We start from the raw sequence: 16,532 nt of genomic DNA on the forward strand, positions 1-16,532 counted from the left end.
GCTCTGCAGAGGCGATTTTGAGAAGAAAAAAAATATGCAGCACAGCTAACAGCAGCCAGCACAGTACTGCACACGGTTAAATATGGCCCTAGAAAGGACCGTTGAGGTTCTTGAAGGCTACACTCACTCCTAACACTCTCCCTGCCTATGCAACACTTCTGTCCCTAATGCCGGGTGCAACGCTCTGCAGAGCCGATTTTGAGGAAAAAAAAAATTGCCACTGCTAACAGCAGCCAACACACAGCTATCAGTGGCCCTAATAAGGACCTTTGGGGGTCTTGAAGCCTACACTAACTACCAATTCTTTCCCTACAGCAGCTCCGGTACAAACAGCACTGTCCCTCATCTAACTCACAGGGCATCTGAGGCGAGCCGCGGGAGGGGCCGACTTTTATATTCGGCGGACACCTGATCACCCCAGCCACTCACAGCAGGGGGGTGGTATAGGGCTTGAACGACGCAGGGGGAAGTTGTAATGCCTTCCCTGTCTTTCAATTGGCCAGAAAAGCGCGCTAACGTCTCAGGGAAGGAAGTGAAAGTAACCCGAACACCGCATGGTGTTCGTTACGAATAACGAACATCCCGAACACCCTAATATCCGCACGGATATCAAGTTCGGACGAACACGTTCGCTCATCTCTAGTACCTACCATTTATAAGTTTATGAATTTTTTGTAATAAAAGAAGTGTTTTTTAAATAGCTTTGCTAATAGTGTAATTAGTAAAGTGTGATCAGTTAGTGTAGTGTAAGCCGTCAGTATGTTAGTAAAGAGTGTGATCAGTCCTAGCGGTAGTGTAGTGTGATCTATCAGTATATTAGTGTAGTTAGTAAAGTGTGATCAGTGTGGCAGTCAGTGTAGTGTTAGTTTACTCAGTGTATTTATTGTAGTATATAATCCTGTTAGTGTAAAAAAAAAAATTCTGCTGTGATCCCATCCTAGTCTCATTGATCTGTAGTGACCCATCCTGAAGTCAATCAGTGTAATGTAGTGTGTAGTTAGTTAACCCCTTAAGGACATGGCCTATTTTGGGCTTAAGGACGCAACGATTTTTGGTGGATTTTCATCTCCATTTTTCAAAAGTCATAACTTTTTTACTTTTCTGTCGACATGGCCATATAAGGGCTTGTTTTTTGCATGGCGAACTGTAGTTCTTGATGGTGCTATTATTGAGTACATAGACTATATTGGTAAAACTTTAATATTTTTTTTTATGATAACAGGGAGAGAAAACGCATCAATTCTACCATAGATTTTTATTTTTTTTTTTACAGAGTTAATCATGCAGCATAAATGACACAATTGACATTTTTTTGGAGGCCAGTACGGTTACGACACCAAAAATCTTACATTTTTTTTTAGGTTTTTCCACTTTTCTGCAACAAAACTCCTTTTTTTGGAAATCGTTTTCTTTTCTAAATCGCTGCATTCAAAGTACTGTAGCTTTTTTATTTTTCTATGTACGGAACTATGGGAGGGCTTATTTTTTGCGAGACGAGCTGTAGTTTTTATTGGTACCATTTTGGGATACATAAGGCTTTTTTGATCACTTTTATTGCGTTTTTAGAGAGGCAAAACGCTAAAAAATTAGCATTTTTGCCTCAGTTTTTTTGCGTTTTTTTGTAACACTTATTTTCCATGCAGAGTCAAAAGCATGTGCTACTTATTGTACGCATCGTTACGGATGCGCCAATACCAAATATGTGGGATTTTAGTTTTTTTTAACCTTTTTTATGCTAATATGAGAAAAAGCACAAAAAAGGTTTTATTTTTACTTTTTTTTTAACATTTTTCTTTTTTTGTTCATTTTAATCATCTTTTTTTACACCATTTGTGTCCCTGTGGGGGACTTAATGCAGAGCACTGATGATCGCTGTGATAAGGCATTGCAGAGCTACTGCCCTGCAATGCCTTATCGCTTATACAGCTATCACAGGCTATGGCAATACAGGACGCCGGTTAACAGCAGGGGGGGGGGGGGCATCTCTGATGCACCCCCGTTGTTGCAGCGGGAGGTTGACTGACAGCCGGCTCCCGATGCAGGACAGAGCGAGATCACTTAGGGTATCGCACTATCCCCAGGACGTAAGTTTGCGCCCTGTTGCGGGAAGTACCCCTCTGCCAGGACGTAAATTTACGTCCTGGAGCGGGAAGGGGTTAATGTAATGTCAGCTTTACAAACAAAACAAAACACAAAAAAAACCCATAAGTTCCTTCTGTGTTCAAGATCTTGTCCTGTGGTCATACCGTCCTAGTGATCACTCAGTGTCCTGTGGTCACCCACCCAATAAAAACATGTTTTGTGCTTTCTTTGAGTGCATAATAAATTTATATATCTATAGTATGACTCTAGTATGGCTAGTGAGAATGACAGCATTATCCTCTTCCTCATCAAGCAAGTCTAAACCCCCTGTACCACTGAGAAGGTGTCCAAGGACTGCCACTTCAAAGGCCCTGATTCATATGAAAATTTCAGACCCCACATCCCTGACTTTACTGGGAACTCAGGGATACAATTTAATATAGCTAGTATCAGAGGGGAGGACTTTGAAATTTTTTTTTCTCCAGATGATTTTATTAACCACATTGTTAACCATATTAATTTATACGTCTAGAATTTCATCTGAGAAAATCTCAACCCCTAAGCCAGACTGTGTTCTTGACTACAACAGGTACATGGGAAGGATTGACCTGTCTGATCAAGTCTTTGGGCCATGCACAAAACAAGGGTGTGATATGAAAAAAAACTGGTGGCGCACCTCATGCAGGTGGCACTGTATAATGCCTACGTGCTATATTGATCTAGAGGCCACAGGGGCACCCTTCTTAAATTCCAGGAAAAGGTCATCAAGGCCCTAATATTTCGGGACCACATGTATTGTTACCTCAGGTGCAGAAAACACAATGTGACATTTTAAAATTATTCCAGCAAAATCTGTATTCCAAAAGCCAAATAGCGCTCCTTCTCTTCTGAGCCCAACCATGTGGCCAAACAGCAGTTTATGTCCACATATTGGGCATTTCTAAAAACTGCACAATCTGGGTAATAAATTCTGAGTTTTGTTTCTCTGCTAACTCCTGCTGTGTTATAGAAAAAAAATTGTTTTAAATTGAAATATGCAAAAAATCGAACTATTCTAATTTCAGATGCACTTTTTTAAAATTACTGTGAAACATCTAAAGGGTTAATAAACTTCCTAGATGCCATTTTGAATACTTTGAGGGGTGGGGCTTTTAAAATGTGGTGATTCGTGGGGGTTTTCTAAAATATAGGCTCTTAAAATCCATGTCAGAACTGAATTGGTCAGCTTTTGAAATTTTCTAATAAATGTGAAAAATTACTGCTAAACTTATAAAGTTTGTGGAAACCTAAAAAAACGCTTAAAAAATAATTGTACTAATAAGTAGGCCTATGGTAAATGTAAATTATAAACTATTTTGGGGCATTTGACTATAGAGCTTCATGGCTGATCTATATGCAGCATAAACGATGAGCGATGAAGCTCATCGCTTATCGTTCAGCTTAAACAGCCGCCGTTCAGCAGTGAACGGCGGCTGTGTTATGTGAATGGAGGGGGGCGGGGGAGACAGAGGAGAGAAATCTCCTGCACTGCCCCACCCCCTGCTGGCCAGTCCGTGAAGCAGCCCGGTCTGCTAGCTCCCATGCAGGAGCACAGAGACACAGGGATGAGTGTCCGGCATTGTTTGCCCGACACTCGTCCTGTGTAAATGGGGCTTATCTGTCTTTCAAATGGAACTCCAAACACCAGCTCACTGCATGAATACACTTTCTGTTGTGGGCACGGACAGCTGCAGGTACACAGTAAACAGCAATAGAAACAAAAATCTGGCACTTCCATGGATTCCACAATAAACAGTGTTTTATTTAAATTTAACAGATAAAAACACCTTACATAAGGACTTATTCATATGTAAGAGTGAGGAGAGTATAGAACTCTCTGCCTGAGGTTGTGGTGATGGCGAAAAGAGTTCAAGAGGGGCCTGGACGCCTTTCTTGAATGTCACAATATTATATATCATAGCCATTGATTAATTTAGAAGAGTTCTTGATACAGGGAGTTATTCTGATTGCCAGGCTTGGAGTCGGGAAGGAATCTTTTCCCCCTAAAATTAGAAAAATCGGCTTCTACCTCATTGGCGGTTCTTGCCTTCCCCTGGATAAACATCGGCAGGGTAATAGGCTGAACTGGATAGACACAAGTCCTTTTTCAGCCTAAAATACTATGTTACTATGTTAAACAGCTATGCCATGGTGGATCTCTTCTGACCAATGATCACATAGTTTCTTCTCCTCAACAGTACTCATCATTGAACCTCTTCAGGTTGATAATGGTATCAATAGCATTGGATGTTTTGCCAGTCGGTCAATCACCAATAATGAGCTCACACTATGCACGGCCAATGAGCACTAGACTGTCTATTGCATTGATTCCAGTCTGCATGGGCTCCCACACAAACATATCTAGAATGACATCAGGGCCTTCAGTCCAAGTCAAATGTGTGATGTAATTGAGTCCTTGTCATGAAAAGCATTATGCAGAGCATCTACAACATGGCCAAGTAGCTTTTCACTAACATGTACATCCAGAAGGTTACCAGTTCTCTTCACGATGTCTCCTTTCCTGATGAGTTTGCCAATACCAAACGCAACAACACCAACACTGCTGCAATCAAGGTTCAAGGGCATGCCCTTGAGTTCAGAGGAGAATTTTAACATCTCAGCCTACACATTCCTGAGGCCATAAGCATGGGCAATAGTATCACCTATGGAGAAGACACAAGTGGTTTGCTCTAGGTCAGCACCAGGAATATATTCCTTGATGATGAAGGACACCTCAGCAGTGCTGTTCTTTTGAATCTGTGATCCAGATGCTGGATATTGCAGGTGACGACAAATACAGCACAAAGGACATTCATGGAGACCAGAATGGCCTGCCAGCCAGGAAGCATGCAAAAGTAGCGGCTACGCATACTGAGAGCATGTTGATGTTGAGGTGTCAAATATGTACACTATATGGACAAAAGTATTTATTATTCTATTTAGTAACGTGTCGGCCCTCCTTTTGCTTGTATTACAGCGGCAACACGTCGAGGCATACTTTCCACAAGTTCTCTGTAAGTCTGGGCAGGAATAGCTTGCCATTTCTTGTGCAAGGCAGTGAGAAGAGATTGTTGTGAGGATGAGCGTGGGTTTCGGTGTCATACCCGTTGCTCCAGTTCATCCCACAAATGCTCGATCTGATAAATGGTTATTATAAAATGAGCAGCTTCTTGTTTTACCCATGCCCTTCACAGCATACCGTTCGACAAACTCAGTATTTGCATATTTGCTGATTTTCTGCAGTGTCCAAATAGCTTTGTCCATATAGTGTATATCACATTTGCGTTCAATCCACCTCCTATCCAAGAGAATGGTGTTTCTTCAAGCCAATTTACATGTAGAGGAAAAAAATGATGGATCTGTGTTCGTACTACCACTCACAAGGATAGTGATTCACATGAATTACACACCGAAAACTCAGGGATTAGCTCCACTGACTGATATTGGGCCAATCTTTGGGTAGATGAATGGCAGAAATCCTCAGTGAATTCCCTAGAAAAAAATCATGTCAGATTTGCCAAAGGCGAAGCTTTGACATACGAATCTAGACTCACTCAGTTCAAAGTGAAATTTACTGAAAAATGCCACAAAGACATAATAAAAAAGCAAAATTTTTTAAAAGGTCCTTGGTTTAAATCTCACCAAAAAGTTCTAAAATTTACCTGAATGCCTACAAGGAAATAAGTGATAAACTAACACTAATTGCACATTAAAATTGGTTAGGCTGGATCCATATATAACAAGTCTGTGTGGCCAGTTTTTTACAATATAGCTGAAAATGTTTTGGGCACTTTTTGTACTAGTCTGGCCCCCATGAACAAAAAATGCAGCATGCCATGTTGGTCATTATGGCACAGAATGATGCCCAGGATCACAACTGATGCCACCACAGAAAAACTGTTCTGGAAAGTTTAGAATCAGTTTTGACTTTAGCATTCCTTTGGCACTGTAGTACTACACCAAAAGCTATCATGATGGACATTTCTGAAGTGGGCGTAAGGGCTCGTTCACACAGGCGACAAAGTCACAGTGCTACAATGCTACAAACTGCATTGTATGTGAAGCCCATGCTTTCCTATGGTTAATTCACACATGCAATGTTTTGTAGCATGTGACATCGCGACACAAAAGCCTTGCAGGTCCGGCGATATGCACACGACTCGTGAGGTTTGCAGCTCATGTTTCCCTATGGAGTCTTCCTCTCTGTTGCATTGCGTCGCACGAAAAAGTGATTTTCGTGCGGTGCAACTTTTACAGTAGGAAATCCTACTGTCAAAGCCATTACCTAAGCCCTAGCTGCAGGAAAAATAAAAAAAATACATATACATCACCTTAGATGCGCTGTCGGCCAGCCGTTTCTTTTTCCCGGGTCCCTGGTACTATTCTCCTTCATCTCTTCCAGTCGGGGATTGAAAAATCCCTGCCTCCTGGAAGCTGAAAGGCTGATGCTTAGCCAATCACAGCCAGTGCTCGATGAACCAATCACAGCCATTCACTTAGCGCTGGCTCTGATTGGCTAAGCGTCAGCCAATCACAGCCAGTGCTTCCAGCAGGCAGGGATTCCCCCCCTCCCCTCCGAAAATCCTCATACGTGGTGCACCACATGCGACTTTGTAGTGCTACAAAATCGCGGTATCACCGAGAGAAACCGCAGTGATATCACACGGACCCAGCGATGCGATATCACTGTGATTTTCTCATGGCAATGCCATGTCGCCTGTGTGAACGAGGCCTAACAAATAAACTTTATAGACTTTCTTGTTTATAGAAACAACAAATGACCAATAGATATTCCACTCATGATTTATTAATCAAACATCACAGTTAAAGGTTTTTCCACTTTCTTAGGTGTGGAAAACTTCTCTAATCATTCATAATTAAAGGAAATCCGTCATCCACATTTTCCCATAAATCTATGCTAACCATAGATTGAGTATATGAAGACAAGTGTAATAATATCATTTCTTCAATTCACTGTGCTGTTCTGGGCCCACAATTGCTGGGTTTTTTTGCTATGCAACTGAGCTGTAAACTGTCCGATGGGCAGTTCACATACTGAGAGTGGTCCGAACTCTATATTACTTTTCGTCCAAAACCTCGCCCCTTGGCTTGTGATTGACAATTCAATTCCCCTGAGCTGCAGATGTGATGTAATCCAAGGGAGCTGGATATGTCAATCAGTTGACAAGGGGCGAGGTCATATATCGAAGCAAAATGGTCCGTGACAGTGTATCAGGTCCAAAAGTAAACAAAATACTTCTTTTTCCTCCTCCTGTTATAGATTTGTGTCTTTGCACTCACAATGCAGAGAGAACTCAACCCTCTAAGAACCCAATAAGCACATAACAGGTGCATTTTAAAGAACATGTATTATGTAATCTATCTATAAAACCACAAAGAGGTTGTAAGGTCAATTGCATTGCAATGAAGTTAAGCATAACGTTTGACCAAAATAAAAGAATCTCACAATATGGGAGTCTTCACTAAGTATTGATCCAAAATGGTTTGGCAGCTATACATTGTCTCAACCACGCAATTATCTTGAACTCTGACTTATTAGTCATTTCTAATAACTTTAAAAGCACAGTTCATCACACTAGATCAAACTATTGACATTTTATAAAGGACGGCATTTATAACAAGTCCATAATTTTATCTACACATATAGTTTTGTTTAATTATATTATTTCTATATTATACCTTTTCAGAGTATGATATATAAAGTTTACCAAGGAAAACAAAAAAAGCAGAACAAAAATGCATCATTTGGAATGTTTTCTATGCTATGAAGCCAAGTGTAAAACCATCACCACAACCATCCGCAGCTCTGCAATGATTGTGGCTGCTTCAGAATGGGCTTTTGAGTGTAGCTCATTATAATTAAGAGGGAAAAGAAAGAATGTTTGCACCAAGCCATGTAATGGTCAGCACTTCTGTCAGGCTCGTCTTTAGTGGCTTCCACCCAGTCCTCTACTTTGCTATACATTGCTGGGGCGATGACTAGTGCAGATTTAACTATTTTTATAGGAACATCTTTACCTGTAAGTATTGTGTGTGTGTGAGTACTACATTTAAATGCAGAGACACTGCCGGAGCTACAACAGTTGAATGAACACTGATCGGGCTGTAATTACTTATGATCACTGATAGGGCAATAATTCAATATTGGACACTGTATCGACTCTACTCGGGCTGTATCTACTGTATAAGTTATGCTGGAGCTGTACCTACTGTATAGGAAATGCTGGGTCTAAATATACTATATGGACCTTGATGGCAGTGTATCTAATGAGATCTGCACAAGCTACTGGAGAATTTAACTAGACCATGTCCAATAGGAAGTACTAGGAAGGTGCATGAACCCTAGTCAACTGAAGGTTGCAGTTGTCCTGTAAAAAGGCAGCTGAGGAGGACATCACAAGCTGCTGCAGCTAAAGCGTGAGCTCTGAGATCAATTGCTGAGCTCTGCCATTGGCTGCAGCAACATGTATACAGGATGTCACAGGCTGCTGCAGCCTGTAAACAATTTGTCAGCAAAGAGACGCAGAATCGCAGGAGGGGACTTGCAGGAAGTGGCGAGAAGGCGGTATAAGCTCTTTATTATTTTTTTCCCATGGGGACCCATTTTTACAAAAAACTTTTATCTCGGACAACCCTCTTTAGGATACTGTTCTGTCCTCGTTTTCTTTCTGTCTCTCTGACTACTTGTTCAGTGCATTATTTGCCAGCTCTAGGTCATCTTCTCTTCCCCATGCTGTTGGAATTTATCTATAATGTAGTCCTAGGTCCTCTCCTCTTTTCTATGTATGCAACCACTAGTGGAAAACTATCAACAGATTTGGTTTTGTTGGTTTTCAGTACCATCTTTACGCTGATGACATTCAATTATACATGTCTTCGCTACTGCAAAATGCTAGTAATTTGCTATTACTACCACCATGTCCTATCGCTATCTGAAACTGAATCCTTTAAAAACTGAACTTCTTGTGTTTCCACCATCTACTAACCTACCACTAAACCTGACACTTCCAATTCAATGTGTGGTACAACCATAACGCCCAGACAACTCGCACACTGTCATTGGGTTCATATTTGACTTTAATATCTCCATGACTCCCCATATTCAATCATTTGCATACTCATGTCACCTACACATCCAAAAAATCTCATTAATCGACATTTTCTTAGTGTGGAAATGATGAAAACTCTTATTGTTGCTCTGATTTGTTCTCATCGTGAATACTGTAACTTACTACTGATCGATATTTCTTTACTAAACTCACATCCATCCAATCCATCCTGAAAGCAGCAGTCAGACTCATCTTTTTGTCTGACCACTACAATGCCTCCATCCTCTGCCAGTCACTACGCTGGATACCTGTTCACTTCAGAATACAATTTAAACTCATCACTCACATTCATAACCTCTCCACACTGCTGCACTGTCCTATATCATCTCCCTCATCTCTGTCTAACACTTTACCCGCGTTCTGTGCTCTACTAATGATCTCAAACTATAATCCTCCAAATCTGAAACTTCCACTCCAATCTCCAAGATTTTTCCAGAGCTGCACCAATTCTCTGGAATGCGCTACCACAGACAATCACCAATTTCAAAATTTTAAGCATGCTCTAAAAAACCATCTCTTTAGGGAGACACATTACATCCCCTGATCTAACTCTTCTCTGTTAACCCCTTTTCTACATTCTCCCTCAGAACCCGATCCCTTCATCCATCAGTATCCACCACAATACATGTACGGAAAGGAAACTTCATATCTGTACACAGATAGTGACTGGTGATTGGTTCATGCAGCTTTACATATGCTACCCTAAGGCTGGGTTCACCTTCCGCATGGAAATTCCGCAGAATTTACAGTAGCAGCAAAGTGGACAAGATTTTAAAAATCTCGCTCACAAGCTGTGGAAATAACCTACAAAAAGCCCGTGTGGAAATTGACTTGCAGCGTGGAATTCAAATCTGCAACATGTCAATTATGTCACCATCTCCACTGCGGAATTCACCACCTCTCAATGAGGGGTAAATTCTGCACAGGAATTTGTGATGAAACCCATTTCAAAATCCACACCAAATGGTACAGATTTGGAGGCAGGCATACCATGGCTGATCTGCAGGGGAATGCCCACTGCGAACATTCTGCTGGAAATCAGCCCCGTGTGGACGCAGCCTTACTAAAAAAAAGAAGGCTGGATGATTCTACAGAACAAGCACTTTTGTGGTACCCCTATTTCCTCGTAGATTGTAAGTTCTTGCAAGCAGGGCCCTGACTTCTATTATTGAAGAGATTAGTTTAATGCTGTATGTAATGTCTGTTTTTGTTTGCTCACTTCCGTCTGATTTGTAAAACGCTGGCAGAACATCTTGACTCTATATAAATTATTAATATTAAGCAGGCCATACAAATGTTTGGTCAACACTCCATGGCTCTTCACTATAGCCATACATAGATGTAACCTCCTCCCCCACCGCCTTAACAATTTAATATTTATTTTCTATCTTGTGAATAGGTCTTAAACTTTAATTGTGGGAAAACCCCTTTGATAAATATTCTTTCCGTCCCAGTAAATAACTTACTTTAGCTTCAGTCTCTCCTCGATGCAGGGTGTACAAATGATGAACAGCACTTTGGGAAGAAGACCAAGGATGAGTGAGGATCTGAAATACATGGAAATCATGCCCAAGTGTATCAGAAGTAACCAGCAACATCCCTAGAAAGACAAAAGAAATATTGTGCCATAATCAGTTTTTGTACACAAATATAAAATTGTCATAGTCAAAAAGCAACTTTAAGTTATCATGCAAAAGTATACTGTATAGTGAATGCCTTCCTGATTACTGCCAATTGCTGTTAGCTCAGCTTTTAGATATTTATGTTTTAAAAATGAATAGGCACTATAGAATAGTAGAGATGAGCGAGCGTACTCGTCCGAGCTTGATGCTCGTTCGAGTATTATGGTGTTCGAGATGCTCGTTACTCGAGATGAGCACCACGCGGTGCTCAACTCCATTACATTTCCTTCCCTGAGAAATGTGCGCGCTTTTCTGGCCAATAGAAACACAGGGAAGGCATTACAACTTCCTCCTGTGATGTTCCAGCCCTATCCCACCCCCTGCAGTGAGTGGCTGGGGAGATCAGATGACACCGGAGTATTTAAATCTGCCCCGCCCGCGGCTCGCCACAGATGCATGCTGACAGAGATCAGGGAAAGTGCTGTCTTGCTGTAGCTGCTATAGGAAGAGTGTTAGATGTTATATTCGTCTTCAAGAACCCCAACGGTCCTTCTTAGGGCCACATCTGACCGTGTGCAGTACTGATGAGGCTGCTTTTAGCAGTGTTGCACAATTTATTTTTTTTTGTATATCGGGCATGCAGACCATAGCGTCCTCAGTCTGCAGTCATTTTACAGAGTATAGGGGCAGTACTGGTGAGGCAGGGACAGTGGTACAGGGAAAGAGGTATACTGGCTATATAGGCAGTGGGCATTTTCCCAAAAAGTGGAAAAAAATACTATATTTGGCCTGCCTGTGACTGTCTTCAGTTTACTGCGTGTCTGCTGGGGGTAGTAGTCGCTGATTAATACCCAGCCTTACGCATAATTGTTTCCTGGCTGCACTGGGCTTTCAGTAACCACAGTCATCCTCCAACAGGGAAATCCAAATACAGGGTATATCAGAGGCAGTGGGGAAAAAGTGGAAAAAAATACTATATTTGGCCTGGCAGTGACTGTCTTCAGTTTACGGCGTGTGTGCTGGGGGTAGTAGTCGCTCATTAATACCCAGCCTTGCGCATAATTGTTTCCAGGCTGCACTGGGCTTTCAGTAACCCCAGTCATCCTCCAACAGGGAAATCCAAATACAGGGTATATCAGAGGCAGTGGGCTTTTTTCCAAAAAGTGGAAAAAAATACTATATTTGGTCTGGCAGTGACTGTCTTCAGTTTACGGCGTGTGTGCTGGGGGTAGTAGTCGCTGATTAATACCCAGCCTTGCGCATAATTGTTTCCTGGCTGCACTGGGCTTTCAGTAACCACAGTCATCCTCCAACAGGGAAATCCAAATACAGGGTATATCAGAGGCAGTGGGTTTTTTCCCAAAAAGTGGAAAAAAATCCTATATTTAGCCTGGCAGTGACCGTCTTCAGTTTACGGCATGTCTGCTGGGGGTAGTAGTGGCTGATTAATACCCAGCCTTGCGCATAATTGTTTCCTGGCTCTGCTGTGTCCGTTACATGATCACCGTCATCCCGCCAGAGGGAAAGAGTATACATATATACGCTGCATACGGTGTCTGTCTGGTTTTTCACCTCACCATTTTAAAAAATTGAAGCAAAATACTTAAGGCCTACCACTGGCCTTTGGCCACTTGACTGGTTCTGCCCTGTGAATTCAAGTAGCTCAGTCATACGCACCTATATCTGACTACAAGCTTGCGCATAATTGTTTCCTGGCTCTGCTGTGCGTTCCGTAAGCGAAGTCAGCCTCCAACCACAGGCCAATAAGCGGCACATTTAATTACAGCGTTCTGTTTCTGCTCTACTCGTAATACACCATGCTGAGGGGTAGGGGTAGGCCTAGAGGACGTGGACGCGGGCGAGGACGCGGAGGCCCAAGTCACGGTGTGGGCACAGGCCGAGCTCCTGGTCCAGGTGTATCACAGCCGACTGCTGTGGGATTAGGAGAGAGGCAAGTTTCTGGGGTCCCCAGATTCATCTCACAGTTAATGGGTCCACGCGGTAGACCTTTATTAGAAACTGAGCAGTGTCAGCAGGTCCTGTCGTGGATCGCAGAAAGTGCATCCAGCAATCTATCGACCACCCAGTCTTCTACGCCGTCCACAGCTGCAACTCTGCATCCTCTGGCTGCTGCTCCTCCTTACTCCCAGCCTCCTCACTCCATGAAAATGACACATTCTGAGGAGCAGGCAGACTCCCAGGAACTGTTCTCGGGCCCCTGCCGAGATTGGGCAGCAATGGTTCCTCTCCCACCGGAGGAGTTTGTCGTGACCGATGCCCAACCTTTGGAAAGTTCCCGGGGTCCGGGGGATGAGGCTGGGGACTTCCGGCAACTGTCTCAAGAGCTTTCAGTGGGTGAGGAGGACGATGACGATGAGACACAGTTGTCTATCAGTGAGGTAGTAGTAAGGGCAGTAAGTCCGAGGGAGGAGCGCACAGAGGATTCGGAGGAAGAGCAGCTGGACGATGAGGTGACTGACCCCACCTGGTTTGCTAAGCCTACTGAGGACAGGTCTTCAGAGGGGGAGGCAAGTGCAGCAGCAGGGCAGGTTGGAAAAGGGAGTGAAGTGGCAAGGGGTAGAGGCAGGGCCAGACCGAATAATCCACCAACTGTTTCCCAAAGCGCCCCCTCGCGCCATGCCACCCTGCAGAGGCCGAGATGCTCAAAGGTGTGGCAGTTTTTCACTGAGAGTGCAGACGACCGACGAACTGTGGTGTGCAAGGTTTGTTGCGCCAAGATCAGCCGGGGAGCCACCACCACCAGCATGCGCAGGCATATGATGGCCAAGCACCCCACAAGGTGGGACGAAAGCCGTTCACCGCCTCCGGTTTGCACCACAACAGACACGTGGACAAGCACAGGCGGGTAGGGCCACAACATCTCCCTGACGGCACATTGGGTGAATTTAGTGGAGGCTGGGACCGAGTCAGAGCCTGGGACCGCTCACGTCCTACCCACCCCCAGAATTGCGGGCCCCAGCTCGGTGCTGGTATCTGCGGCGGTGTATACTTCCTCCACTAAACCACCCTCCTCCACCTACGCAACCTCTGTCTCGCAATCAAGATGTGTCAGAAGCAGCACGTCGCCAGCAGTCGGTGTCGCGCGGCGTGGCAGCACAGCGGTGGGCAAGCGTCAGCAGGCCGTGCTGAAACTACTCAGCTTAGGAGAGAAGAGGCACACGGCCCACGAACTGCTGCAGGGTCTGACAGAGCAGACCGACCGCTGGCTTGCGCCGCTGAGCCTCCAACCGGGCATGGTCGTGTGTGACAACGGCCGTAACCTGGTGGCGGCTCTGCAGCTCGGCAGCCTCACGCACGTGCCATGCCTGGCCCACGTCTTTAATTTGGTGGTTCAGCGCTTTCTGAAAAGCTACCCATGCTTGTCAGACCTGCTCGGAAAGGTGCGCCGGCTCAGCGCACATTTCCGCAAGTCCAAGACGGACGCTGCCACCCTGCGGACCCTGCAACATCAGTTTAATCTGCCAGTGCACCGACTGCTGTGCGACGTGCCCACATGGTGGAACTCTACGCTCCACATGTTGGCCAGGCTCTATGAGCAGCGTAGAGCTATAGTGGAATACCAACTCCAACATGGGCGGCGTAGTGGGAGTCAGCCTCCTCAATTCTTTACAGAAGAGTGGGCCTGGTTGGCAGACATTTGCCAGGTTCTTGGAAACTTTGAGGAGTCTACCCAGATGGTGAGCGGCGATGCTGCAATCATTAGCGTCACCATTCCTCTGCTATGCCTCTTGAGAAGTTCCCTGCAAAGCATAAAGGCAGACGCTTTGCGCTCGGAAACGGAGGCGGGGGAAGACAGTATGTCGCTGGATAGTCAGAGCACCCTCCTGTCTATATCTCAGCGTGTTTTGGAGGAGGAGGAGGGTGAGGAGCATGAGGAGGAGGGGGAAGAGACAGCCGGGCCCACTGCTGAGGGTACTCATGCTGCTTGCCTGTCATCCTTTCAGGGTGTATGGCCTGAGGAGGAGGAGGATCCTGAAAGTGATCTTCCTAGTGAGGACAGCCATGTGTTGCGTACAGGTAGCCTGGCACACATGGCTGACTTCATGTTAGGATGCCTTTCTCGTGACCCTCGCGTTACATACATTCTGGCCACTACGGATTACTGGGTGTACACACTGCTCGACCCACGGTATAAGGAGAACCTTTCCACTCTCATACCCGAAGAGGAAAGGGGTTCAAGAGTGATGCTATACCACAGGACCCTGGTGGACAAACTGATGGTAAAATTCCCATCCGACAGCGCTAGTGGCAGAAGGCACAGTTCCGAGGGCCAGGTAGCAGGGGAGGTGCGGAGATCAGGCAGCATGTACAGCGCAGCCAGGGGAACACTCTCTAAGGCCTTTGACAGCTTTATGGCTCCCCAGCAAGACTGTGTCACCGCGCCCCAGTCAAGACTGAGTCTGCGGGAGTACTGTAAAAGGATGGTGAGGGAGTACGTAGCCGATCGCACGACCGTCCTCCGTGACGCCTCTGCTCCCTACAACTACTGGGTGTCGAAGCTGGACACGTGGCCTGAACTCGTGCTGTATGCCCTGGAGGTGCTTGCTTGCCCTGCGGCTAGCGTCTTGTCAGAGAGGGTGTTTAGTGCGGCTGGGGGAATCATCATGGATAAGCGTACCCGCCTGTCAACCGACAGTGCCGACAAGCTTACACTCATAAAGATGAACAAAGCCTGGATTTCCCCAGACTTCTCTTCTCCACCAGTGGACAGCAGCGGTACCTAAATAATACATAGGCTGCACCCGCGGATGGAAGCATCGTTCTGTATCACCATAAAAAACAGGGACCTTTTAGCTTCATCAATCTGTGTATTATATTCATCCTCCTCCTCCTGAAACCTCACGTAATCACGCCGAACGGGCAATTTTTCTTAGGCCCACAAGGCTCAGTCATATTACTTTTGTAAACAATGTTTATACGTTTCAATTCTCATTAAAGCATTGAAACTTGCACCTGAATCAATTTTTATTTTAACTGGGCTGCCTCCAGGCCTAGTTACAAATTAAGCCACAGTACGCTAAGCGATTAATGGGTTTCACCTGCCCTCTTGGTTGGGCATGGGCAATTTTTCTGAGGTACATTAGTACTGTTGGTACACCAATTTTTTGGGGCCCTCGCCTACAGTGTAATCCTAGTAATTTTTATGGGCTTCGCCTGCACTCATGGTACAGCAAGGTGTGTGGGGTTGGCCTTCACGTTTGCTACATAAATGTAACTGGGGCCTTGTCTATACTGCAGCTACTGAAATGTGAAAGAGACGGTTATCTCCCTAAACTGCTGCAACGGGAATGTTACTGTGGCCTGTCTTGACTGCTACTACTACTGAAATGGAACTAATACTGTGCTCCCCCTATACTGCTGCTTTGGAATTGTTACGAGGCCTGTCTTGACTGCTACTATTACCGAAATGGAACTAATACTGTGCTCCCCCTATACTGCTGCTAGTGATATGTTACTGGGGCCTGTCCAGACTGCTACTACTACTGAAATGGAACTAATACTGTGCTCCCCATATACTGCTGCTAGTGATATGTTACTGGGGCCTGTCCAGACTGCTACTACTACTGAAATGGAACTAATACTGTGCTCCCCCTATACTGCTGCTAGTGATATGTTACTGGGGCCTGTCTAGACTGCA

At 44.7% G+C, this 16,532-nt stretch overlaps 1 protein-coding gene across 3 annotated transcripts in view; it reads right to left on the reverse strand.

Annotated features, from left to right (window-relative positions):
- Positions 1-16,532, reverse strand: part of BCAS3 (BCAS3 microtubule associated cell migration factor) — a 1,118,574-nt gene that overhangs the window by 806,861 nt on the left and 295,181 nt on the right. For all 3 annotated transcript variants that reach the window (XM_066575105.1, XM_066575107.1, XM_066575106.1), the window contains exon 14: positions 10,718-10,851. In XM_066575105.1, the coding sequence (XP_066431202.1) occupies positions 10,718-10,851 (134 nt within the window). The remainder of the gene's footprint in view (positions 1-10,717; positions 10,852-16,532) is intronic.

This window comes from Eleutherodactylus coqui, chromosome 1, assembly GCF_035609145.1.
Source record: "Eleutherodactylus coqui strain aEleCoq1 chromosome 1, aEleCoq1.hap1, whole genome shotgun sequence".
Taxonomy (NCBI): Eukaryota; Metazoa; Chordata; class Amphibia; order Anura; family Eleutherodactylidae; genus Eleutherodactylus; species Eleutherodactylus coqui.